The 27,588-nt window shown below is 41.6% G+C and overlaps 1 protein-coding gene across 4 annotated transcripts; it reads left to right on the top strand.

The window, feature by feature from the left end:
- The first annotated feature begins 439 nt into the window (after positions 1-439).
- On the top strand, positions 440-27,588 carry acsl6 (acyl-CoA synthetase long chain family member 6). 4 transcript variants are annotated; one of them, XM_028420989.1, is made up of 23 exons: positions 440-571; positions 719-830; positions 1,730-1,854; positions 10,645-10,865; positions 11,884-11,998; positions 13,119-13,183; positions 14,541-14,642; positions 14,861-14,960; positions 15,456-15,634; positions 16,367-16,399; positions 17,026-17,077; positions 19,511-19,584; positions 19,705-19,782; positions 22,569-22,703; positions 23,010-23,144; positions 23,449-23,544; positions 24,102-24,174; positions 26,119-26,207; positions 26,298-26,414; positions 26,503-26,646; positions 26,745-26,846; positions 26,932-27,003; positions 27,092-27,588. In XM_028420989.1, the coding sequence occupies exons 3-23, from the start codon at positions 1,809-1,811 to the stop codon at positions 27,230-27,232; spliced, it is 2,169 nt and encodes a 722-aa protein (XP_028276790.1). In that variant the 5' UTR covers positions 440-571; positions 719-830; positions 1,730-1,808; the 3' UTR covers positions 27,233-27,588. The 4 variants fall into 4 exon arrangements, with proteins under 4 accessions (XP_028276790.1, XP_028276791.1, XP_028276792.1 ...); XM_028420990.1 differs by lacking the exon at positions 1,730-1,854 and having other exon boundaries at positions 441-571; XM_028420991.1 differs by lacking the exon at positions 1,730-1,854 and having other exon boundaries at positions 441-571; positions 10,615-10,865.

Below are 27,588 nucleotides of genomic sequence, written 5' to 3'. Positions count from 1 at the left end.
TGGTGTGTCTTAGAGAGTATCCACATCAACTGTCCCTATGGGGGTACATATGGAATATGTAGGGTGGAGAGATAGTCTCTCCACCCAGAGAACAAAGGATGCAGTGTAACCCATTGACCTTTTTTGAATTTGGACTCGGCTCTATTGCCATGTAGCATGTACAGCTGTGTTTTCCATAAATCTGTCAGGCTCATCCTGCCTCCTGTGTGGTGATGGTGAGCAGCTTTCCATTTCAGTGTGACAGGTCGTTTTCAGGTTTCTCTCTGCCACATTGAATTTAAGCACTTCACTTACTATAAGAACCATAAGAAGGAGCATCCTCCCCATCATTTCCTGACTCTTAACTTTGGCCTTTACATTTAAGGGAACCTCACATTTCTGACCACCATGTGGAATCACATACAAGAACAAGTATGACAGTGCAACTAAATTGACTCTAAAAGGCTTTTAACTTATCATGTGTGCACTTTGATCAGATTGCAAAATAAATAAATAGACCAAGTAATCAATTTTGGTGCCATCGTCTAAAAACCACATTCACTGCTCAGGCCCAGCTGGCGGATTGCAGCAGGTACGTTTATATGAGCTTTATACCAGGACATCAAATGACTTTTCAGTCTTAGTTTTTAATTACTTAACTGAGCATTCCTCCTTCATCCTCTTCTTGGCTGCTTGTCTGTGTGAGCTGGCTTCTTCTTTGTGTGTTTTATTTCTGCAGAAGGATCAAATAAGACAGAAGAAGAAGAAAAAGAAAAGAAGAGGAAGAGGAGGAACAGGAAGGTGACGGCCAGATTAGCCTACTGTTCCCTACAAGTGACCCATTTAATAAGGTCAGTCACATGACTGCAACACAACAAGACAGGAACCAATGCTGTGCAGGATAAGCCATAAAGATAATATGTCAGATCAACCAGCATGTATTGAGACTTAAAAAATATATTTATATTTATATATGTAATTCCTATGTCTTGCCCCCTCTGTGACTGATCATCTCACACACACTACTGCCTCTTTATCAGCCTTTCTCAAGGTTACTTCAGTTCACTGGGAGTGTCTTACTGTACCACGTGATCCTGATGCAAAGTTACTCTGTGTCAAAGCTGCGCTCAGCTGCAGGATGGCGTGATGTACCAGATCCATTTGCAATAAATCAATATTTAAAAAAAAAACAAAAAAAAAACAGACGCATCATCAGTATAAAACACACATTTACGCATTTAATGCAACGACGTTAGTGTGTATGGATGTATGTATGTATGGATGGATGGATGGATGGATGGTGTCGTGCGTTTCATGAGGGAACTGCGGGATCGGTTTTTTTTTCTCCACATAACATGAGAAATATCTCTGTTTGTTGATGCGTAGCAGCATCGAAAACAGACAATTCCGTGCAGATAACCTTGGCGTCGATCGGATCATCCTTTCGACCCTGTTATATTCAGCAGGGGTGGCTGCCATTGCGCAGCAGCAGCAGCCAACTAGGTGAAGGAGGAAGATCCAGCAGCAGCAGGAGGAGGAAGGAAGGAAGGAAGGAAGGGAAGGATGCTTCACTAGGCTCTATAGGGAGTCCGTTTCTCTTCTTTTAACACGTGCAACATATTGTTTTATTTAGGCAAAATCTGCACAGTGAAACCGGCTGGACAGCTTTCCCCCTGCTGTGGTCTGTCTCAGATATATACTGTCGTCCTAACCTCCCCCTCCTCCCCTCCTCCCCTCCTTAATCTCCCAGATTGTCGGCGACTTGCTGCAGTCGATGCTGCAGTTTTGAGCCGCTCCTGCACTGGGACACCTGACTCAATGAGAAAGACATGCTCGCATTCGTGTTGGTCTCTGGGTCGCTCTGGATTATATTAGGTGAGTCCTGAACGTGGGTTTCATTCATTCATTCTTTTATTTATTATTATAATTATGTGAATCGGCGTCGCTAGGATGGAGCTAAAAGGCTAAAGATGCACCTGTCTCTCGCTGAGGCGCATTCATTGTTTGTCATTCACTGCCGGCTTTTTCATTTTTCAAAGACATTGACGCTTCTACTTCTTCCCGACAGAAACACATTTGTCAAAGATTTAACCATAAACATTTTGGTGGAGTTGGCGCTTTTCCTGCACCAAAAAATGACGCCGGTGACTTTTTAGTCATTTTTTTTAGCCTGTTAGCTAGCTACACGTGTATTAACTAAGCGTTAGCATGTCAGTGTAGCTGTAGCTGTAGTTTTTTTAGCCTCGGTTCTTTGGATTTCCACGTCAGGGCTACTAGATTATCAGGGCAACGTCGAGGGATGCTGACTGGCTCGGTTCTTTAGCCACCTCTAATCAGGTAGGAGGAGTGGACATAAAAAACAGCCATGCGGCTGCATGCACGCTCCGTTCTGCCTCATTTTTCCGCATCTTATGTGTGTGTGATGCTGATAATCCAGCTATTTTGAAATAAGGTAGTGTTCGTCGGGTACAATGGATAAATATGTGTGTAGCATGTATCAATGTAAAGGCCAGACAGCTGCTAAGGTCGTGTGACATTGTGCGTAAAAACCGGACACACGTCATTCAAAGAAAAAAAAAAAAAGCAGAGCACCCGCTATTAGACCTGCTGGTGCTTCAGTGCGTCTGTGTCGTACTGATAAACATCCAGTGCTTTTATTTCATGTTAAATCACTCGGTTCGGCCGGAAGCCGGTTGTGAAAGTCAGCATTTCGCCTGTAGTGTCCTCCGCCATGCCACAGTGATGGAGGGGAAGAGGAGGAGGAGGAGGAGGATGAGGAAGGATGACGCGCTTTGAAAGCCCACATCTGATTGGATGGAGCTGTCCAGGAGCGAGGGGTGCTGAAATCTTTGCGGCCTACCGGCAAAAAACTGGAGAGCACAGCGTGCTCCGCTTTAACCGACACCACCCCCACCCTGCTCTGCTTTATTACAGAGGGGCATTGAAGCTGCGCAGAGACACGCATTTAACCTCCAGTGTGCGCTAAAAATGTAATCCTGTTTTTTGAGCCGTGCTGTTAAAGATCAAGTTACTGCTTTTTACAACTAATAGTTAAATTGAGGCTTTACCTGCAAATAGTCCCTGCTGACCTGGTTGCTAAGTGACAAGCATCCGGTTAACAGCTGGCATTTTTGGCTGCAGCATTAATAATAAAATTTGCTGCTCCAGGGTTGCAGGTGTTGTATATTTCATGACCGATCGACACTAAGGACCTAAAATTTACTGAATCGTTCTGTTGGAGCTGACGGGAGGAGCCATCTTGGGAGGATTCATGACACCCCCCCCTCTCACCTGTCACCTCATCCTCAGCACCCCTGCTGCTCCTCCAGTATGAATAATTCATTTCAATCGCCATCTAAAGCAGCCCAACAGCACACAGTGTGTAAACCTATTCTTTTTCCTCCCTCAATATTTAATTTAAAAGGATGGCTACAGCTTTACTCCACCCCCTTTTGGCTGGAAGCAACCAGTGATGTTCATAAAAATGACTTATGTTGCTTTTCTAGGTCATTCAGCATTCTTTTTGTAACGGAGCAGTGAGGTGGGTTAGACATCTTAAACCTGCAAATTAAAACATGCCGCACAATCTTTCCTTGATAATGAGGCAAACTCAGTTATCACACCGAGACAAGGTCCTGGTGATATGTCAAAGTGGTGAGAATGATCAATAATATTATCCAGTCTGGCTCCTCTCAGAGCCACGTGGCAGCTCTCTGCATCTGAGTGACTTACTGCTGTTTCAGCATTCATGCACGCTCTTTCTCAGATTGTCGGTAATGGCCCAGCTTAAAGTGCTGACTGAGGCCTCTCAAATCTTTTTTTTTTGTTAACTTTGTGACCCAGAAAGGGAATAATCCCTTATGCCACACTCAGAATTCTGCTTTAGCACCTTTCAGCTCATTGTTTTGGTTTTGTTGTCAACCCTCAAAACACTGCATTTTCAGCAAGAGCTATGTGGGGTGATTGATACATTTGCACCCTGACGTAGAATTTTTTATTTTTTTTAGCATAGCCACCACCGTATTTGTTGGCATCAGCATCTTAGACCCTTAGGTAAGTCGTCCACAGTGTTGAAGTCTGGAAGAAGGATCATTTTTCAGTGACTTTATTTATAATCACATATAGTGATGCATGAAACAGGAGCCCAAAAGCTGTCCCTTTCCCTTTACTTTATGTTAAAATCATATGTAAAAAGGAGTAGATTCAAAAGAGGACCCTGAATTAAAATTCTTGAGGCCTTTTTCGTTGTACTAATCCCTCCGGCCGAGCCTCCTACCGTCTCTCTTGCTTTGATAATCAAATGAACACTGTGAGCAGCTTTGTTTGATGTGTGTGATTTGTTTAAAGTGTCACCCATGTAAGCATATTTGCATGTGTGCCTACACATGTATATCGTCTGTGTGTGTGTATTGAGTGAAGAATGAGCCAGCGTTTCAGGTAGCGAGAGAGAGAAAGCGAGTGTGGGGGAGGGAGCGAGGGAGGGGAGGGGTGGGTGTGGTGAGAGAGTGCAGCGTCTGTTGAGCTGAGGGTGGTGTGATACGGAAGCCAGCAAGGCTCAAACTAGGCCAAAACGCATCTCGCCTGCCCTCCTCTTGCTTGCCTCAGCTTAATCTGCGGCAGTGTGGCAGTGGGAAGGTAATCACTAGTTTGTACAGGGCAATGTGATATCCGCCTGATGCCCCTTGACACACACCACATACGGGCACACACACACACACACACACGTACATACACGCAGGCAGTCACACATCATACCTCAACGGCTGCCCGGCTTCCTCCGACGCCTTTGTAAGTGCCTCTGCCTAGACCACAGCTGCTTTAGTGCAATTACCCTTTGTGTTAACTGCTTGGCAAATTTTGGGTTTGACTGCTGTTTTTTTTAACTTTAGATTTTATTGTTTAGCATGTGAATTTATGTTTTAAATAGCAGCATTTTTTTTCAATTCATTCATAAAATGAATGATAAATGCAATCTGCTGCATGGCTGCAACACAGGATGTTACACCGTCTGCACGACTCTTTGTCAGTGACAGACAGGAAAAGGTTGTGGTTTTGAGTCATATAGGGTGATCCAAAAAATAAAAGTCTAACAGAGAGAGAAATAGTTAGCCCTGTAAGTAAGTAAGTATTGATGGTTTAAAAAAAAAAAAAGATAAAACAGGCATGTAGAGAATATCGGAAGCAGGGTGTCTTTAAATAGATGTTGTACTGTTGTGAGGTTACCACTGGTCATCTGTTCCTGTGGTAATAGGCTGTAATCTCCCCACGCTGGAGTCTAATCATTGGTGACTGCCCTCGGATGGGCCGATGGGGCGGGACTTGAGGACGCAGGGTGGCGTTTCCTCCGCTTTAAGCCTTCAGAGGTCACAGGAAGTCTATCCTGGCCCATTCACAAGCCCTCACACTGTAGTCCTGCAGTACCCATGCTGACGCTGCATCGGTTTTTTGAGGAAGACATGCACAGGTGACATGATACAAAGCTGCTGCTGCTTTAAATAAGCACTGGTGCTAAAAATCAATATCTTTTATAGTGCACTTAGACCTGAGTGTGGCATGATTACTCTTCCATTTAGCGGGCAGTCACATTCCTTATCCAAAAAAGCTGTTTTTTCTATGAGCTAATAACTCAAACATTGTAGTTGATTCCATTCAAATGAACCACAATGATTCATGTCATAGCTCAAATATTAAACTTGGGCTTTAAATAAAGGCCTGCTGAGGCCCGTCCAGATCTGCATGAACAGTTCAATTGTTTATTTTCTTTGTCCCAGCTGCTTAAGCACAGTATGTGCACTAAATTGTAATTGATATGATACACTGTGTTCCCTTAGACTGTGCACATCTGTCATGCCTTCCAACCAAATATACTTGATATCAATTTGACTCCTTGCTTTCTTGATAAAACTCCCTTTAGATTAGATTAGTTGATACTGATCCCATCTCTCCGCTACATTTCAAAACACGACAGACAGCTGACAGATGGTGTGAAATCCCATCAACAGATAGCATGTTATATGTTATTAACTAAACTATGAGTTTGCAGATGTATGTCACAGGCTCTTTGCAACAGGAAGAACATTTTTGAAGTACTATTAATATGAAGTGATGGATGCAGCTGCTGCAGCTTTTGTTCTAGCGTGAATATGTCAAGAAAATCTTGACGTTTTTCTCCTATATATATTCAGACTAAAAATGACACTTCCTGTCTGATCTATACTATATGTTCACACATGCTGCACTGATGGAGACATATTTTCAAGACATTCTTCCTGACCACACAAAAAAACAGGGTATTGCCCATGCACGCATTTGTTACAGCACAGAGCAACCAAAGCTGAAATCATCTCAACATTATCTGCTACCTGTGTGACACAAGCCATTGAAAATAATGGATTTTAAAGCACCGGGGTGCTCTTGTTGCATTCTGTTTGAAAGCCCCTTTATGTTGAAAACAGCTGTGCAATTTCTGTGGTAGTCTCTAATCAAACCCTTTACAATATGTCTAAAATCTAGAGCTGTGCAGAATTTCCACTGAGAAGTCTTTGAGTTCGCATGCTGGTAAAGGTCATTGTTTGTTGCTGATGGGGATGCTGCGGACCTGCTGTTTCTTTGTCACACCAGCTGAAGAAACAGAAATGAACTCGGATGACTTGTTCTGCATGTGTGTGACCCATGTTGTGCATTTTGAGGTCACTACAGGATTTAGAGCTGGGGTGTAAGGAAAGATGACCCCCTTTTATGTAATCATGCAAATTTAAGCCCACAGCCTCATCCTATTTATAAAGATACATTTGTGAAATAAATAAATCTTTTTAGAAATCAGTGGATAGCTGAGGCAGCATTCTGTGATCCTATTGTGGTGTATTTTGTGTATACTTTCATGCAGTTGGAGCTTGAAAAACAGTGTTTTTTTCCTGGAGGGATTCTTTCACTGCCTCTCATCCAGCAATTTAACCTGCCGTTATCTCCAAGATAAAATATTTTTGGTGATGTTGAAGTTTTAGTGAGTCATCAGAAGTCAGCTCAGGTCTTGGTAAAAGAAAGCAGGGCAAAGGGAAACATTGACAGGCAGTTGGATGTTTGCATCCCTACTGGAGACCAATTAGGTGTCTGGCAGGCTGCGAGTCTCCTGCTGCTGTTGGGCTATTTCAGGGCACTGTGATGTGGAGTTCTAGCATGTCTGTGCTAAAGTTGCAGGCTCTTCATGAGCACCACGCAAAACAGGTGCAGAGAGTGGTAAGTGCACAGAGAGAGGATGAGCAGATGTGGATTATTTGTATTATAGCATTTAGTATTTAAACCCAAATCCATGAGCGATGACGCCTTTACACATTCATAGCCACATCCTTAAATGTGCTTACATATAATGCATACACTGGTATATGTGCATTTGGGCAAAGTGGCCATTTGAGGAACTGCAGTTTAAACAAGTCCCATTTTACATAATAAAAAATCCTTATCATGGTGTAAATATTACACTTAGATAAGACGTTGATGGCGATACACACATTATTTGATTTTATCTTCATTAATAGTAGTGTTATTTCTATTACTGCAACATCTGGCCCCAGGCTTCCCTCTGTCGTTTCAGGCTTGAGTCTGTATGTGTCTCTACACAGTGATGCTTTTGTAACCAGACTCTCTCTCTCCACTCTCTGGCCTCCTCTGTATTGCAGCTATCTGTACAGTGGTGTCAGTGGGTTATGAAGTCTGTCTATATTTAGAGGTGGTTGAGTGCCGTTTCCCCTCTTCTGCCTCTCCTTTCAAATAACAACTCGTCCACTGTGGCTCAGTTAATCACAGCAGCCAAGCCGAATATGATTTTTGTCATCTTCTTCAGTTTAAATAGTTGCACATTGACACATTTGGCTCATTGGAGCATCATTACAGTTCGGACGAGTGATGTGTCATACTTGAAAACCTGTATTTATAATATGAAACAGACCAACCATGTTTGATGCAAAAGTACGTGTGTGTGTGTCAATAAAAGCACTGTGATGATCGGGGTCAAAGGTCGTGTGTGACATATCTTAAATTCCTACAAAATAACCACCACATGTAACAGACACACTGTGATGGTTGCCAGTAAATTAGTTATTTAATCTAATCAGAACTGTTTCTGTGATCAGTTAAGGACTTTAAGATGATAAATGCAATATAAATATAGCATTTTCTTACATTGAATACCTTTCTTAGGATGATAAGGTACATCTTTTCTTGACTTGACTTGATGTTGTTGTCCCTGAAACACATGAAGCGGTGCCAGATTATGTTTTCAGTTTTTTTTACAGAAAGTCTAATAGGCTCCAGCTGCACACAGTGGGCAAACCCCTGCCCTCAAACAGGAGGGGAGGACAGTTTTTAACATTGTAATTGCTCCATGCTTACAAACAGTAGTATTTGGTCTAATATGAAACAGTTTCTATTCTTTTATTACTGCTAAACGTTTCCCAGCACTTGAGCAGTTGTAACTGAACATCACCATTACTGGAACAGCACAGAAAAATAAAACAGAAAAAGAGGAAATATCTGCAGCATTAAAGGCGCAGTACTGGTTTCAAACGTACACCATAGGGATGCTGTGGTTTGTTCGTTTTTTTTTAGTCACAGGTGACAGTTTCTGTCACAGCAGAAACTCAAGTGAATTTAGAGGATTCGAGCCCGGGTAGTGTTCGGGAAGGCAGCGCCAGGGACTCCACTGTGGAAGGTAGTGTGCAATCAGAGCGGTGTCAGTAATGGTGCTGCTGGTCTTAATATCCTGTGTGTGTGTGTGTTTGTGTGTGTGTGTGTGTGTGTTTTGGGGTTTTTTGTGGTTGAAGTTACCTACAGCCAAACTTGTGATCGCTGATGTGATATAATTATAATACGTGTTTTTTTATGTTTAGTAATTGTTAAATGTGACCTATAGTCTAGTGTTAGTACAGGTAATGCTGTACAAATATCATTAAGAGGCTTTCAGAGGACAGTGTGTCAGAGTCTTGTAGAATAAACAGACTCATTTGATTAAAGTATGTGAACAAGTAAAAGGCCTTTTGTGACACACTGAGGAAAAATGTGACAAACAACCAACTCATCAAAAATCTTTAGGAAGAGTGGCCCTTATTTACAGCTCACTACTACACTAACAGTCAGATCCAGACGATCATACACAAACTGTTTGTTCAGTGAGTGAGTCTCTCATTCTTGGTCTTCCTGCTTTTAAACAAGTGTAAGTTTTAAATGGTTCAGCTGAAGTAGTAAAAAAAAATGCTCAAAATAATAATAGGTGAATGAGGAAGTCTCAGTTCCCACGGCCTCTGATATTTATACTTATCCGGCTCGGTATCTAATAGTGTGCATATATGTGGGAGACACAGAGAGAGCAAGCAGACTGGAAGTGATTCTGATTGGTTGTGAGCTGCAGCAGTGCCCTGATGCTATTCGTCTGAGAAGGTGGCGCTGTCTCTGACTCATTTCCCAGGGGAGGGGAGGAAACCCTCCAGTCAGCACTGCAGCCAGCCTCCCCCTCAGCTAAGTTATACATCTAAGAGTGTGTGTGTGTGTGTGTGTGTGTGTGTGAGGAGGAAGTTTAGCCCTTAATGAACACTGTACATGGCTCTACTCATGTCTTCCTTTCATTGCTGTAGTGTATATTATGTTTTTTAATTTACAAACAGCAGGAATGCAGGGGTAGACCCCCTGATTCACCGTCTTAAATTATGTGGTCCTGGTGATTTAGGTGGAGGACCTGGGGGGTCAGATGCATTCATAAAACACTGCTTTAGAATGTCAGACAGATGCTTTAAACACAGGCCTGAGAAAAGTGTTAGTAAACTCTCTGTGGAAAGCTACATAACCACTTCCTTGACGACAGTGTCTCTCAGGCTTCCTCGGACGCCTGTCACACACATCTGTGCTTCAACACGAAACCACTCACTAAGCCTCGCTCTCACTGATGCATTTCTATGTCTTCCAAGGCGGTTTAAATGGGTTACATATTACACATTTCGCTCCCACTGCAGCTTGCAGTCCCGCTGGTGGTGTTTTCACCTGTTTAGCCTGCATGTGTGTCATCATGGAAAATGTAATTCTAGGGAGACATTGCTTTAATTGTGCAGTAATGAGTCCAGCATGTGTTTTAGCCTCTTTTTGTGTCAGCTTGTTGTGATGTACAGAGGTGAATGGTTTTGTTTCCCCTTCTTGTGAAAGGTAGTTAGATTTCCATGGAGTGCAGTGTACTCACACAGAGGTAGAAAAAATTCCTGTAGTGTTGCTAAATGTGGTTCCGGGGAAACCTACTGCAGTGGCAACAACCACCAAAGGCAAATTTTTACTCTCTCATTTTCTGTCTGTTTAAAAACAGCTTATCTAAAAGAAGGGTGTGGACCAACTTCTGAAAGACAGGAGGTAGAAGGTGTATGTTTGTCAAATGATTTTGGTTTAGAGCTTGATGATGGAAGTGAAAGATGTGAGCACTCTTCCCTCCTGTCCACTGCTGGCTGCCAGGCAGTGGTGGTTTTCAGTCCCTCTTCTTCTTTTTCTTTGAAAAACATGCCTCCTGTGCGAGGCCCTTATGTGAAGGTTTCATCATGCAGTGCAAAAAAAATATGCATAGAAACTACTGCCTAGCCACAAATAGTTAATATGTATTTTCAGATAACTGAACGAGTGTCCTCCTCAATGCAGAGCTGAGTTCTACCCTGATGGAGAAGATGCAGGCCCAGGAGATGATGAGCGGCCTGAGGATACCAGAGCTGGACGATCTCGGACAGTTCTTCCGCTCCCTGCCGACCTCCACGCTGGTGGGCATTGGCGCGCTGACAGCCGTGCTGGCATACTGGTTGGCCACCAGACCCCGTCCTATCAAGCCTCCCTGCAACCTGCTGCACCAGTCCGAGGAGGTGCCGGTAAGATAACAATGCTGACAGGAACATAAACTTGTTTGCAGATAAACAAACCAGTGAACAAAGTGGGTATTTTGCACATTGTTAGTGTAAGCACAGAGTTATCTCTTACGCTCCAGCAGTCAGAATCCAATCATTTGTTGTTATGCACTACCAGCAGTATCCTTCAAGGTTGATTTTTTTTTTTTTATTATTTTTTTTTTTTGCAGTGGTTTGCACCTATCAGGCTTAAAACACATAATAAATAAAGTTAAGGCAGTGATTGGCAGTTAGGAAAAGATAAAATACACATGCTAAACAATAGTCACATCTCTTTTTCTGATAAAAAGTAAGATTTATTCACAGCGATACATAATATGCCTTATGGGTCCACCAGTGTTCAAAAGTCAAGCTTTCTATGACCTCATAAGGCCAAAAAAGTCTTCAGTAACTCAACTTCTAACTAAACTCCTTACGTTTACACAACAATAACCATACTAATAATCAAAATATTATACTTGTTTTGACTTGAACATGCTTCACTTCTGTTCTATCCTGGTTTAACCCAACCACCATCCTGCCCAAACCACTTACACCACACCGCAGCCTTTAAACCTACAGGTGAAGCTTGCATCAGCGTGAAACTCCTTTGCGGCTGACGGCTGAGAAGGTGTTTGAATTTGTGACAGTATGTGTATGTGACAAGCATGTTTATGTTTCCTAGTCTTTGCAACCAGTCGATGACATATTGTAAAAAAAAAATGTGGTTCAGCGTTGCGAGAATGAACTCTAATCACCCAGAATGCATCAGCAGTGTACACACAGGAGAACCACACAAAGCTCTGCTCCACTCAGCAGCTCAGATATTTTTGTAGGCATTTGTGTGCTGACAAAAGAGATGGATTATCATTCAGAGAACAAGGAAAACAATTTTCATCTTTCCATCCCCTCCCCCTGCTGTTCACCACTGTTTTTTTATGAGGTTGGAAGAAGAAGGCTGTAAAAAATTACTCTCACCGTTTTTTTTTTATTATTGCATCAGCATGAAGATGGGGGTCGCAGGTCCATGATGGGTGACCCCTCCAAACTGCTGACTCATTACCATGACGATGCCAGGACCATGTACGAGGTCTTCCAGAGAGGCCTCCATATATCTGGTGGGTAGGATAAAAAAATGACTGCACACTCATGCTGAAAGTCTGCCAAGTTACTGCAGCCTCATTTCTACAAGACCTGGACAACCTACCACATCAATAGTTTCATTCATCATAAAAACAAGGTTTTATGTGTTTTTTTTTTTTATTTCAGAATTCTTCAGTTTACATAGCAGCTGCCTTTTTTAAAAGAAATATTAGACTTACAGAATGGCCTGATTAGAATAAAGGGAGCATTTTAATCAAGAATAAAAGGAAAGGAGATATGCTATGAAGAGTATTCAAGGATCACACAAGCTGATGTGTGTGTTCCCGCAATGTTATATGACAATGCACCTCACTTTACTTTATAATCACCTTGTGTGTTCCCACTGGGCCAGACATCTTGTTTTCTCAATGTTGCCTTGCAACTTCTAACTCACTACCTTCTTAGTAAATAAACTGCTATGCTAACAATGCTAACAGTCTGATCTGCAGCAACCAAGGCAGACATAAACAGCGACAGTGCACCACATCTGCTACATTTGTCTTTAGAATCATGTTGAATGTGTATCACCACAGACATGGACACCACACAGTCACCTTGTGTGAGTGTAAAATACATATGAAAATAATCACGGCACACACAGATGGGCAATTAAAAGTGATTAGTTTTAATATCCTCTGCTTTATCTTAAGTGACTCAAATCAAGTTTTACTGTCTAGTGCATTTCCATGATATTTTCTTTTGCCACACAGATATACAAATATGCTGAAGGACACATAAATAATTGTCAAACATAATGCTGTTATCTGACCATAAATCCTCCATTTATGTTTCCCTGCTGCTAGGAATAAAACTACTCCTCTGGTTGCCAAGGTGATGGCCATCGTTGCTATCGGTAACAGTGTCAGGGCTCACAGCCAAAGGGTTGAAGTGACTGACTCACACAGTGCAGAGATCTTTCTTGCTACACCTTTTTATTATGTTTATAAGTTCCAGTGACAATTTGTTTGATAATTATAAGGTGTCATTTAACACCACAAGGTTTAATGGTTATAAAACATTGTTGATGCCAGCTGGAGAAAAAAGGTGGATCACATGGTTTAACAGTGCTTTTTATTTCCCTGTCTGTGTCACCAGGTGATGGACCTTGCTTAGGCTCTCGGCTCCCTAACCAGCCTTACAAATGGATGTCCTACAAAGAGGTCAGTGCCATTTAGGGGACATGTCCATGTAACCACGGCAGCTACAGGTGTATCTGGTAGAAGTAAAAAAAAGGGGACTGGACTTCCAGAGAGTGGTAATAAAGCAGAATACTAGAAACTGGATTGACTCTGACAAAGACAAAGATACAGACTGCATTGTAATTCAGAGTTAACATGTCCACTGGGTAACTGCAGTCTGCAAACAATTCTATTTTTAGACACCCAGTGGGATAAAAACATTATTTATAGTGGGTATACTGCAAACTAGCGCGATTCGATGGTATGTTATTGATGGAAGTTGTAGCTAACTCCTTGTCATCCTGATCATTTCTCAGTCTTTTTCCAAACGTATTTAGTGTAGGCAGGTGTGATTTGAACCCAGGTATTAGGCAATACTCAGGAAATAAGTAATAATACTATGTAGCAATGCTATTTGCACCCAGGTGTACAGCATAGCACACACAAGGCTGACTTGACTTCACACCTGGGGGGGGGGCACTCACTCACTCACTCACTCACTCACTCACTCCCCACTCCCTCTATGGGGAGTTCAATGTAGGGCAGTATATAGTAACACTTTCAGACACCACCTCCATCATTATTTGTCATATAAATCATTCACTCATATGCACCACGAATGAGTGACTATCCCAGCCTTTGATAGGTGGAGGTAGGGTTAGGGTTAGCTGCAAATACCAAGCATACCTTCTATAAACACGTGTGATGGAAAGTTTTCAAAAGTTGGTTGGAAATTTAATTGAACCCATGTAGAAATCCATGAGTGGACAGAAGAAGAATTATGTCACCTTCAAGATTTCTCCGTGACATCATATTATTTTTACAAGCTGATGGTGGCCGGATGTTTTACCTTTGTTCAGTTCGCTGTAATTCCTCAGGCAGCCAAGCAAATCCAGACCTGTACGTTTTCCAGATTAGGGAGAAGCTGACTGTGATTCATCCAAACTAGGAAAAAATAAAGAGGCAAGACTTGAGAGGAAACATGGAACATGTGGAAGCTATTATGCAACTTTCTTTGCTGTCTAAGCACAGCGACATCGATCCTGCTTAATCTGATGTCTTGCACAATCACGGCAACTTAAGAAATGTGGTTTTGGCAGTTTACATAATAGAAAGTCACTGTGTATTTCTCCAGAAATGGAAACTCAGGATGATTCCAAAATGGGCTTACAGCTGAACACCTTTTATTGCTATTAGGTTTATAGCTGGAGAATGTTGAAAAAAATAAACCTCCTGCTGTAACTAACACAAACAAGGGTTTCCCTTTTTCACTACACTTAAATCTAATCATAGATGAAGCCCCAATACAGAGAATATTTTTCATCTTCTCTTTCCATAGGTGACATCCCGGGCGGAGCATCTGGGTTCGGGCCTTCTGCACCAGGGATGCCAGCCTAACTCCAACCAATTCATAGGAGTGTTTGCTCAGAATAGACCTGAGGTGAGGGCCACTCTTTGTTTTCTTTGTTCTCTCATAGCTTCTGTGATTCACTCCTTACAAATTAATTAGCATGACGCTAACTGTTGGTCTCATCAATCATGAAGATGAATTACTAATGACTAAAAACAGCAAAGCGTGCCAGCTTTGATACTGTGATAGTACAATAAGCTGATTCTTTAGGCATTCTGTATTTGACTTAATTTTGTGTATGATTGTAGTGGATCATCTCAGAGCTAGCGTGCTACACCTACTCCATGGTGGTGGTTCCCTTGTATGACACACTAGGCGCAGATGCAATACGGTTCATCATTAACACCGGTAAGATACCACACACACACATACACACATATCACATGTTGTCCAACCACTGCTTCTATTATGAATTGGCAGCTTGTAAACATAAACAAAAGAGCAGATGACATCAGTGTGGGAAGCTTTTAGCAGTAGAGCTCCCCTCGCTGGTGACAGAGAGCATCTTTGTTACTTCCTGGATTAAACATTGTTTAGAGACTGGCTTGGTTGTAGAATTTATCACAGCATGACAATGTAACCCTAGTTTGTATTTAACGTAAACAATAAAATCCTTGAGCCCTTCCCTCAAAAAACAAACAAACAAACAAACAAACAAAAAAAAACATGAGGTGGACATCATATATTTTGTGAAAACCTAAAGATATTTAAAAAAATGACCACTTTTCACCTGAATCCCTACTCCCACATTTGATTTGTTCCCTTTCATTTGTTTTTTTTTGTTTTTTTATGCTGGTACTCACACAAGGGTGCGTGTGCTCTTGTGTGCTTGTTTCATTGCAGCTGACATCTCCACGGTCATCTGTGACAAAGTAGAGAAAGCTCAGGTACTTTTGGGAAATGTTGAGCGAAAAGAGACGCCCGGCCTGCAAAGAATCATCCTGATGGATGCCTTCGACTCTGCCCTTGTGGAGCATGGGAAGAGCTGTGGCGTCCATGTGCAGGCCTTGCAGGAAGTGGAGGTATGGCAATGTGGGGAAAGACAGTACACGATACTAGCTTAAAGTGAGATAGTGATGGTCAGAGGCCACAAAACAGGTTATAATTCCATTTAACCCTAATCTGGTTACATTCAAGAGTCAAGGCGGAAAAGCAGCCAGTCAAAACAAAGTGCTGTTTATGATTTCATCAGTGTATGATCAAAAAAATAGGCCGCATGTTTTGCTTGCTGGGTCAGATCATAATCTGCTGGCCTCTAGTAGCAAAGAGTCTGACAAATGTGTGTTATGCCTCTTTGTCTGAAGTGTTTCGCACAAGCATGTGCGACACCAGTAAAGGGCATTTTAGGATAATTCCTTTGTTTTTTTTTGTCTTGCCTTTACATAAAAGCAAGACGTGCAGAGTCTTTTGCATGCAGGATAATAATAAACAGAGGTGTAGGACAAAGAGGACATGAGTACTCGAAATGCTGGCTGGGAAAGTAGCAGGCAGTCATTGTGTGTACATATCTGTCATATTTCTGTTATGATGAACCTTGAAGTCTGCGGCCTGTGCCAACACCGCAGACACCCAGATCATCAGGGCTGCTTTTACAAGAAATGCTAGCAGTGACAGCAAAGGCTGCCACAAAACAGGTTTATTTTTGTAGAAAATAATAACATTTTAATGCAGTTTTCAACACAGTAATTAGCATTGTTAGCTGTCCAATGGAAAGGTTACCAGGATATTCATGTTGTTGTTGTTGTTGTTTTCAGGCTCTGGGCAGAGAGCACCACAGAAAACCTATAGTAAGTACAACTAATAGTAACAGATTAAACATGTATTAAATGAAGTGCCTAAATATATTGGTCATTTATGCCTTTTAGGATGAGTAGTTAAAAACACTGGTGATCAAGCAACATCTGCGATTAGAAAGTGATAACATGCTACATCACCAAAGGTCGTGAAAAGGCTGGGTGGCTGACCTTATCATATATAACTAACGTTGATCATCCATACATTATTATTGTTGGCCCTTAGAAGATTTGGAATAGTGTTTTTTACGAAAGTCACCCTTTACCATCTGGGATTCTATTCTGTGCATCCTGTGTATCTGTATTGTGACAGCTCCTCACACCTTTTATATGTAGCTGGTGTTGACAGGTCGAACAATGAACTGAGCCCCAACCTTAGTACTAACCATTCAAACACTGTTTACCATCAGACTGACTGGAAACTCAGTGACAGTTAATTGGCAACTTACTTAATCTCACCTCACGCACTGTAACTGGTGTGACGATAGACAAAATGGGCAGTATAGACAGCATAGACTGCTTAACATATACAAACATTCAGCTTTCCTGTATATTTAAGTCTCCGACAGCGTTGCTGGTTTTCTGACTGATGTGATGTTTTTTTGTTTTTTTTTTCACAGCCACCAGCACCAGATGACCTCTCGATTGTGTGTTTTACCAGCGGAACCACAGGTAGTTGTTGTTGCGAATGTCATGCATCATTTGGGTTTGTTGCCAGAAAGTAACATGTAAGTCATGCTAGGACACAGATGAAGCAGCTAACTGCTAACAGCCCTGTGATCTTTGATTGATAAATGTGTGGCTTCATTTTGAAGTTTCAGCAGTTGTCATGCCCTAAATTGACACACACACACACACACACACACACACACACACTGCCACAATCATGGAGCCAATGACTCCCTTCTTCTTTTTTTGTAAGTGGTGCACAGCATGACATCACCATTGCTGTTATTGGCAATGACTAAGCCCCATGTTGGTGCCCTATGCTGAAACATGAACATACAGGAATAATACACTCATACACTCACTGCAATTCTCCAGTTTCCTGAAAAAGTGCCTCAGCAGGCTTTGAAGTTGAGCTTTCTGACAGCATGTGTGTGTCATCCAACCATAGCTGAACACTATCAGTTCCTGTACCCTTGGTGCAAGTGTCTGTGTGTTCAGGTCACAGATCACATAGTGTGTTATTATTGTTTTTTATTTGAATTAATAAAATACAAGATATGGTAGAGAGAAATTGGAGAAAATAAGCTCACAATTGTTTGCCTCTCATTGGCAAACAACACTTCTACCTGTATCTAATAAGCCTGTAACCACACCTTTAATAAAGGGAGGCTTTATTGATGTCAGTCCAAACTAAAATATTTCACCTCTATAGCAGTGTTTGCAAAGTTCACTGACTCATAATATCACTTTGACATCAAACCTTTTTCAGGCTGCTGTTTATGAATTTACAGGGCATGTAATAAAACAGGGTTGAGCAAAGTGTTTTGAATACATTCAAAATACCAATGGAATCCAAGTTATTATTAGTAAGCAGGTCAGACTGGACAACCGGCTGAAAACACACCCTGTGCAGCCCTTATTTTTGCAGCGTTTTCCTTTGCACTGAGGAATTTTTTATATACACCTTAAACCCCCAAAACCCTGAAAAATAAAAGGAGAATCCACTCTTGAGAATAACTCCAGCAATCTGAAGCAACACAGACTGATCGCTTTTACTGAAAACAAAGGCAGTCATGCTTACTATCATGTGCAGATACCCACAAAACCCTTTGGACTGTATTCTCATAAAGCCCCAGCTTGCCGAAAGCAGCAGTGTAAAAAAAAAACTGGGACACTTGTTGCATAACATTGCATGTCACAAGTAACAGTGAGCTTTGACTGAAACACAAACCACACGCCCTTTGCTTTCTAGATGTTAGCACCATGTGACTTATTTGAAACGGCAACGACACTGCTCAAGCCAGGTAGTGTGTCATGTCCAACTGGGAGGACTCACAGTATAAAGTAAGGCACTAATGGAACTGTGAGGTGTTGTGCATAAACATTAAATAAATAGGGATGAATTTAAAATAGAGGCGCCCTTAGGATGTTTTGATTCCATTTAATCTGAGTACAATGCCAGAGCAATATATAGGCCTATTAAAGCTTGCAGGATTTAAGTTAAATTTAGGGTTATTGTTGTTCAGGGAAGGATTTGCAGGACGATTCTTTGCTACGTTAAACATGTGCTCGAACTGCTGGGGGTATAAATACTCTACATTAGAGGGCAAAGGGAAGGCAAGCATTTCCTGTAAATCTTGCTCCTTCATCAGAATGATCTGGCAGACAGCAAATTACGGACCATCCCCTCTATTACACACACATGTCCGGCCCACCCCCACCCCCGCATAACTCTGTCATGTCCAATGGTGGCATATTTACCCTCATGGCTGCTTTGCCGCTCTTTTTTTTTTCCCTTCCCGCAGCAACAGAGAGCGCTTAAACCAATAGAAAAGCGGACAAAAGCAGGCAGGGTCATTTAAGGACCCGCTGGTGTCAGTTTACAAGGGACACCAGCTGCAGCTTCCTTAATCAGGGAGCATTGACAAGGATGCCACCTACTGGTAAACACAAGTTCAGGTTACCATGTGCTGCCCTTAATTTCTTGAGAATCTGCTATTGTAAACTTCTATTCAGCTCCCAAGTGGTCAGGTTTCAGACATCAGTGTTCATATGACATTTCAAAAAGAGGAATTACTTGAGAGATATTGCTTCATATAAACCACTGTATGTCTGTGTGGTAAATGGTACTTAACTGTGAGAAAGAAAAAACATGTGTTAGTTGTTTAGTTTTTAATTAGATTAGAGTCCATTAGTACAACGTGAGGGGGGAAACAGAGACCTATGAGCATCACACCTGATATCGCAGAGTTTCTAACACATTGCAAAAGCTTCTTTGTTGACACTGATGATGACTAAATTTCACCAGAACCACGTGTGTGTTTCCACACCATTGTCTCCTTGTCTTTCCCTTGGATGACTGTGTGTGTTCCTCAGACATGTTGGGGGCAAGATTAACCTGTGTGTTGCCTGTTTTCTGTCTGCTTTGTTACACAGGAAACCCAAAAGGAGTCATGCTCACCCATGGGAACGTAGTGGCAGATTTCTCAGGCTTCCTCAAAGTAACAGATGTGAGTGATCTGAAATGGCTCTATTATATCTCTTGCATGCACGGTAGCTTCTATTTTTAAGAAACTGGTATGTTGCAAGGCTTTATTAACATCATCTGATCTTCCCTCTTTGTCTTACAGAAAGTAATTTTCCCCAACCAAGATGATTGCCTCATTTCCTTCCTGCCATTGGCTCACATGTTTGAGAGACTGATTGAGGTAAAAAAAAAAATCTGATACAATACGAATGAGTGTTTATGCGTTTCAGGGTGTTTGCATAGGGCAGAGGAAGAGCTCTGATGTTTTCATTTAATTACTCGTGTGTAGGCGGGAGAAGGAGTGGGAGAAAGTTTGCCATCCCTTTTCCTTTCCTTTCTGTAGTTTTGGTTTCCAGCTCTGATGCCATACCTGCATTTTACAGCCAGCAGAGTCCATGTTGCATCATTTCCTAAACATTCACACACATATGTACACAGAGATGAAAACATCTGTGTGTGTTCAAAGCATTTTGAGTAAGCATGATAATACAGACAGACAGGATATAGGTTCATTATAGCCTGAGGAGTTTCAGCTGGACATTGTGGCCTGGCAGACACCGAGGTGACAGGGTGCTACCTTTGTTTTTACACTGAATCTCATAAAGAGTCTCCTGTTCAGCTGTGGATGTGATTTTTCAGTTTCACTTTTACTCAGTTTGGATGCAGTTACCATGTTATTCCCTCAGAATTTCCACCCATTATAACACGTGCCTCCATTTCTGGATTTTCCTGCAGAAATGTTGTCAATGTGATGTTACTTAAACCAACAGGGACACAAAAAAATTCACAAATTATGCAGCAAACCGGGCAAGTTCATTTAAAGAGACAGAAACATGCATCTGCACAACTTTTATGTATAAACACTTGATACTTGATAGTATTAAAAAAAATCTAAGTACTTAAAGGGACAGTTTGACACTGCAACCAAAGTTAGTTGTATTAAAAGTTGAGTATTAGTTAGAACCTCCACAGCTCTGCAACCCCAAAATCCAGATTTATAAAAACCACTGTAGGTCTTTTTACCTAATGGGCCACTGTTATAAAACTACACTGCCTAAAGATCAAATCTGGATTATGTTTCCATGGTGACAGATGTTCCTTTGACATACACACATGCACTGATATCCTCATATAAAACAAAGAAGCATAAACAGGTGCGCCTGATTTTTCTAAGAGCGCGATGGTGTCTTAATCTGTGGTTTTCTTAGTCAACAACAAGTCTCGAATGTTCACACAGAAAACACCGGCACTGCCGTCCCAGGCAAGCTTTTTGTGGTCAAGTTGGAGGAAGTTTTGTTATCCGCTGGGTTTAGGTTCATGCCAGCTGCCTCTCACGTTTTAGCTACATGCTGACAACAATTAGTGCAATAACAATCCAGACGTTCGCAGTAAGTGCAGCTTGTTTACCGAGAATCTTTGAAAAACAATGCCTGCCTGCCTGTCAATCAAACATGATGGGTTTGTCCTCAGCATGTTTTGCGTCACCAAATCATTTATCACCTATAAAACATGCCTGAAAGTGAAGTCTGGTCTATATGACATTAAAAATATATAATGCTCTTTCATAAAGTGGACCACTTAAGGTGTGTCTCCACACACATATGTAAAAATAAATATATATATATATATATATATATATATATATATATATATATATATATATATATATATTTTTACACATATGTGTGGTGTGTGGAGCCAGTTATGTTGCATCAGCTCGAACCAGCCTGTTTTGTTTGCATGCAGAGCACAGCCACGCCTTCATTGACGTGACGTTCAGACACAGGAAACCACCTAGCTTCCTCAAAAAGCGGAGCATCAGCTTGCATAATAGAAGCTAGGTCACACAAACACACCGCTCTGATACTGGTGAGACCTCAGTCAAAGGGCATAGGTGTTGTGCTTAGCTGATTCCTCAGCTGGCCTAAGAAAGCAGAAGACAGCCACATGCGCGGCCCTTTTTTCATGCAGTAGTTACCTAAACTTACAAAATCCTAAGGCTGTAAAAGAGCGTATGGGTGTGTGTGTGTGCATATGTGGGTATATGTGAGCCTGAAGAAGATGAGTTTTAGAGCTTCCACCTGTTGTTCAGCTCTTTGCATGTGGCAGAACGTGTCAGGTCAAAAACTGTTTAGGATACTTTCGACACTGTCAACATGGCCGACAGTAGCCTTTGTGCAGAAATCGAGTCTGGAAGTCAAATGACATAATCGATGACATGACCTTGACCCAAGTAAAACAGTTCCAAATTAGTTAAGATGTCAGCTTACAGGGCTATGAAACTCTTTGGCCTGGTGTGTATCATTCACTATTTTCAAGGAAGCAAACACCCTCTATCTACCAAGAAAGTAAAATAAATAGGGACCACAGCTGAGCTTTCTCTTTCAGAAGGCGGTGATGGCTGCCATCCAGGAATGTAAAAAATGGACCCATCCAACATAAGTTCTGCTTCTCTGCTCTGCAAGGCTATGTTGAAATGCTCTTTTAATGCAGAACAACCATTTTTTCTTTCTAGCATGACAGGAAGTGTTCAAATTCAAGTAGCATTTTAAATGTGGGAAATGGAATGTGGTTATATTATGGTAGACTAATGTTGTAAGTTAGTGATGTTCTCAGGGTTATCCACTACATCACGATGTAAAAACACTACTGAAACATTACATGCAAACTTTAAGGTTCCTCTTTTAACTCTTGAGTTGAGTGGGAATGCCAACCACTTATGACAAGTCTGATGACTGGTGTGTGTGAGCTGATAAACCGTATGTGAATACCGGACTTATCGGAATTTACTTACTTGTGTCTTTTTATTGACACAGCCCCTCAGCCCTCTAATGCACCAGATTAAGCTACATTTTCCCCTAAACATGTTGTAATAGTGTGACTCCTCTTACAGTACTGAGATGATTTAGTCTGCAAAGATGCCATTGTTGATATTGATGAGCCCACTTTTTGTGTTTGCCCGTCCAGTCTGTGGTCTACTGCCATGGAGGACGGATCGGGTTCTATCAGGGCGACATACGCCTCCTCCCAGACGACATGAAGGCCCTGCAGCCGACCATTTTCCCTGTGGTGCCTCGACTGCTCAACCGCATGTACGACAAGGTGAGATAAACAGATGCAGAACAGGTTTTTTCGTTGTTTGTTCAGATGGTGTCCGTGTGGCCGTTAAGCTTGTTTGGCTCATTGTGAAGTATTTTGTTTGTCCAAATGTGACGCAGAATCATTCTTTAACAGTAGGTTTCTTCAAAAGTTATCTATATGGAATTAAAAATCTAAAAATTTATATTGATATGGAGTATAATTCAGTAGAATATAACCCTGAAAATTGTCATTTATATGAATTAATATGGACATGGAGTGAGAAGAAGGGGTTTTTGACCAAAAAAAAACTCTTTATCACCTCCGCAGATTTTCAACCAGGCAAACACCCCTTTGAAGCGTTGGTTGCTCAACTTTGCTGCCAAGAGAAAAGGTGCTGAGGTCAGCAGTGGGATCATTCGTAGTGACAGCATATGGGACAAAATCTTCTTCAGTAAGATTCAGGTAATAGTGTTTCCTCTGTCCTACATCTTCAATGGAAAAAAAGGAGTTATAAATAGTTATATAATCAGATCTCATACTACCACAGACCCAACTAGCCTGCACTCAGATTGTAAAGATAGGTTGTTATCATAAATACCTGCATTTCTCATGCAGTGATTCATTGTTGCATGGTATCCATACTAAGATCACCTTAAATCTTCTTCTTAACTCATGTTAGGATCAGTGACCCAGAAACATAGTGTTATCAGATGCTCATGCTGCATTGACTTATGTGTGTTTATAATGTGGTTCCCACTTTGTACAGGCCAGCCTGGGAGGAAGGCTGAGGATGATCATAACAGGAGCAGCTCCTACCTCACCCACTGTCCTGCAGTTCCTCAGAGCAGCTCTGGGATGCCAGGTCAGACTCACAAACACACTTAAACCTCATGTCTTGTCTTGTGTTACACTTAACTCCTGAACTTTACCCTTAAAGTGTCAAGATTTCTGCTTTGTTCTTTTAGTAACATGTGTGTCAATAAGCAGCAACTGCATTGGTGTGTTTTTGAACACACAAGTGATCAAAGTTATACTTTAGTTATACTCTTAAGTTAACTCTAAGCCTGATAAAAAGAAGGCTGAAGAAAATAGAGCTTGAAGCTGGGTCAGGTATGCATGATGAAACCAACCAGTCTGCAGGTTTGCTGGTTCACCCTCACTGCTGCTAATGTGAGATAGTCTCACTTCTACACCGACAGTTCTAAAGACTCATTTCCTGCCCAGCGCCAGCAGTTATAAACAAACATGGTGCAGCATTAAACCGATTATTGAACAGATATTTCCCAAAACCATAGTGTCTGAAACGCAGCAAGGCAGTGTAACTACAGTATCTGTCAAAGACAAGCAAGCACAGACATAACACAATATGTGGGTGCTTTCACCTTCTTGATACAGCTCTCTTTCTGTGTCTGTGCGTAGGTGTATGAGGCGTATGGCCAGACAGAGTGCACAGCTGGCTGCACCTACACCACACCTGGAGACTGGACCCCAGGTGAGTGTCATTCAGACCTAGAAGATACTAGGTCTCTATCTAACTCCAATAACTGTACTTGGTTTACTTGACTGTCAGCTCGGTTCAAAGGTCTAAGTGATGAAAACAGGCCTGTAATGTCTTTTATTATGCTCCCTTACAAAAGGTATTTTATGACATTACTCAGAGCTCAAAACTGTGACGGGGTCACTGTTGATCATACATTGATGTAACAGCTCAGACACATGGGCTGTATTTAACCATGCTGCAAAATAAATGATTTATGGACCACAGCCAGTGGAAAATACACAAGGCGAGACAGAGAGTGAGGGGGAGGCTCCCACATCCTTGAGCTTTAGGAGGGAAAAAAGAGGGAGAGGCTGAGAGAAACTGTGGGAGAGACAAGAAATGTCTAATAAAACTTCTAAACCTTTAGCTGCCACTACATTCCTGCATTCACCCACAGTTGCATTGCATTGTTTGGTTAGACTTCCAGCTACTGAAACAATATTTCCCAAGTGATTTGTATGCAATATGTATGTTGACAGAATGAGTTTTTTGACAAGGAAATGCATGTTTGAGTCATTGGAAGCCGGCCAGCAGTTTGCATGTATCACAGATACTGTAACACCTGCAGCACCATGTGTGATGTGCCTGAGAACATACCATCACCTACTCACTCACTTTCAGTAGTGTACTCTAACAATGTAGAGAGATTTTTTTAATGAAATGAAATGTTAATCTCTTCCTGGAGATTATGGTGTCGAGCCAGGGCTTTAGTAATTGTGAAAGTCAACATTCCATTGAAGTTTGTGTGGAAGTTATGTGTTTTTATAAGGGTTTTTTCCCCAACATTATTTCGTTAGATTCGCATTTTGGATATCTGATCGATCTGTTTCTGGGGTGTAATTATTATCAGAATTGAGCTTTATGTGTACAGGTACAGTGGAAGTACTGCACAGCTGAACTCTTTTACCACCTCTGCTGGATGTTGTAATAGCACTCATACAGTAGGCCGTAGTGGTGAAAGGGGCTTTGTGTGCCGGTGTGCAGTCAGTGAGACAGTGCACCAGCTTATTCTTATATTTCTTTACACATGTTTGGATTTCTTTGTGAGTAATTAGAAGTAGGAGTGAAAACCATCATTGCATTGTTGTTTAATCTGTGTAAAAATGTGATGATGCAAAGTCTGAACAACTGCTGCACATCTCAACCAAATGATTGCAGAAACGCTTCCAGGTCCATGCAATTTAATTTAAAATAGATTATTGTGTAAAAAAACAAAGTAGCAGCTTATACAGCAGCACATGTGTTTTTGAGAGAAAGTGCCATTATTGACAGAGAATGATATAACATATAGTGTATCTTTGCTTACATCTAAGCTATGTGCCTTAACCTGTTGTGGGGCAGTTTTTGAAGGCTTGTTAGATAACACATCTACATGTAGTCATGCATCGCCCCCTGCTGCTCAGTTTTGATACTTGAGGTATTTATGCTGTATATCTATGATGCAATATGATGATGTGTTTTCCTGTAAGCCAACTTTTAAGCAGGAATTAGATTTTTTTTTTATCAGTGCCACCAGAATTCACTTCAAGAAAAAATACTTAAAACTTGTTGTTAATTTTCTGCTGATGCAGCATAATTACCACCAACTCCTATAGGTTTTGAAATGGCCATTCTAGTGGCTGTGGCTATAGCAAGTTAGTGATAGTGACAATGTGTCCTCACCAACAGCAATTCTTTGCTTGTTTTTGTTTTTGCCTGCTTCTCCTTGGTGTTGTGCACACCACCATCTAGTGGATAAGTACCTCATACAACCCCATTAAAACATCCTAACAGTCCATTTAATTAGGAGGATATTAGCATGTTCCCTGCTGTGTTCATTTCTCAGCCAGCACATTATGGGAAATTACAAAACAGGCAGAATTAAGTGTCTAATGGTTTCGTTGTATTGATTAATAGGTCACGTTGGGGCTCCGCTGCCATGTAACCTCATCAGACTGGTGGATGTCCCTGAGAAGAACTACTTTGCCTCTAAAGGAGAGGGAGAGGTAAGCACAGTGGTTGTAAAGGAAATACACCTTCTGTATACTGTGTGTGTGTAGAGGAGAAATGAAGTTTGTGATTTTTGTGCCGCCAAGGTCTGTGTGAAGGGACCAAACGTGTTTAAGGGCTACCTCAAAGACCCGGAGAGGACAGCCGAGACACTGGATGCTGATGGCTGGCTGCACACAGGAGACATCGGCAAATGGTTACCTGTGAGTACCTGCAACTCTCCGGCTCTAATATGTACTGTCTGATGTGCCATTGTTTTTTTTTTTATGATGCATCCTTTTTATCTTGTAGAATGGCACGCTGAAGATCATTGACAGGAAAAAGCACATCTTCAAGTTGGCGCAGGGCGAGTACATTTCCCCAGAGAAGATCGAGAACATCTACATTAGAAGTGAACCTGTAGCACAGCTCTACATCCATGGAGACAGTCTGCAGGTAAGGACGTACGAGGTCTGCTAGCTACAGAGGGCCTCAAGCTGGATTTGTACCCAATTCTTTGAGCTTTCCTTAAATGTTTGTGGTGTTGTCTTCAGTCCTGTTTGGTAGGAATTGTGGTTCCTGACCCTGAAGTCATGCCTGAATGGGCCAAGAAAAAAGGCATACTGGGCATCTACAAGGACTTGTGTAAAAACACGGTAGGTAGCTGAAACCCTCACTCACCAGTTATCATTACAGAAGTAATTTAGAAATGTAACTGATAACTTTCTGTTTTGTTAACAGGAATTAAAGAAGGCCATCCTTGAAGATTTAGTGCGTCTGGGCAAAGCTGGTGGCCTCCATTCTTTTGAGCAGGTAGGCCAGCAAGTGATTATACTATATTTTATTTAAATTTTAAAACTTTATGTAAAATTCCATCTTCTTTTCAATTGTCTTTTTTCAGGTGAAGAACATCTACATCCACAATGAGATGTTCTCCATTCAGAATGGCCTCCTGACTCCAACCCTCAAGGCAAAGAGACCGGAGCTGAAGGAATTCTTCAAGGAGAAGATCGATCAGCTCTACAGCAGCATCTCTATGTGAAGGCTGGCAAACCTCGCTTTCCCTTGCGGCATCCTAAGACTAAGATCTTTTCTTTGACTAGCGACCTGCCGTGGGACAAAGAGGAGGTGTCACATGCTTTGGGATAAGCGAACCAAAACTGGCCCCAACTGAGGAAGGTTTAAAATGCCTAAATACACATGATTGTGTTAGAATTAAATGAAAATATGTAGTTGTTTGCGTCAAAGACTTTCAAAACACACTAAAATCAAAGCATTTCAGAGCTGTCCAGCAGGGGGCAGCACTGACATTTGTTTTCATAGGGAGGTGAGAGGGAGATTCTTTTCAGATGGAAACAAACAAGTCACAAATAAATCACTCTCAGTGATCTAAACAAA

The sequence above is a fragment of the Parambassis ranga genome, chromosome 14 (genome assembly GCF_900634625.1).
Source record: "Parambassis ranga chromosome 14, fParRan2.1, whole genome shotgun sequence".
Taxonomy (NCBI): Eukaryota; Metazoa; Chordata; class Actinopteri; family Ambassidae; genus Parambassis; species Parambassis ranga.
This window is presented reverse-complemented; position numbering and strand designations above follow the sequence as displayed.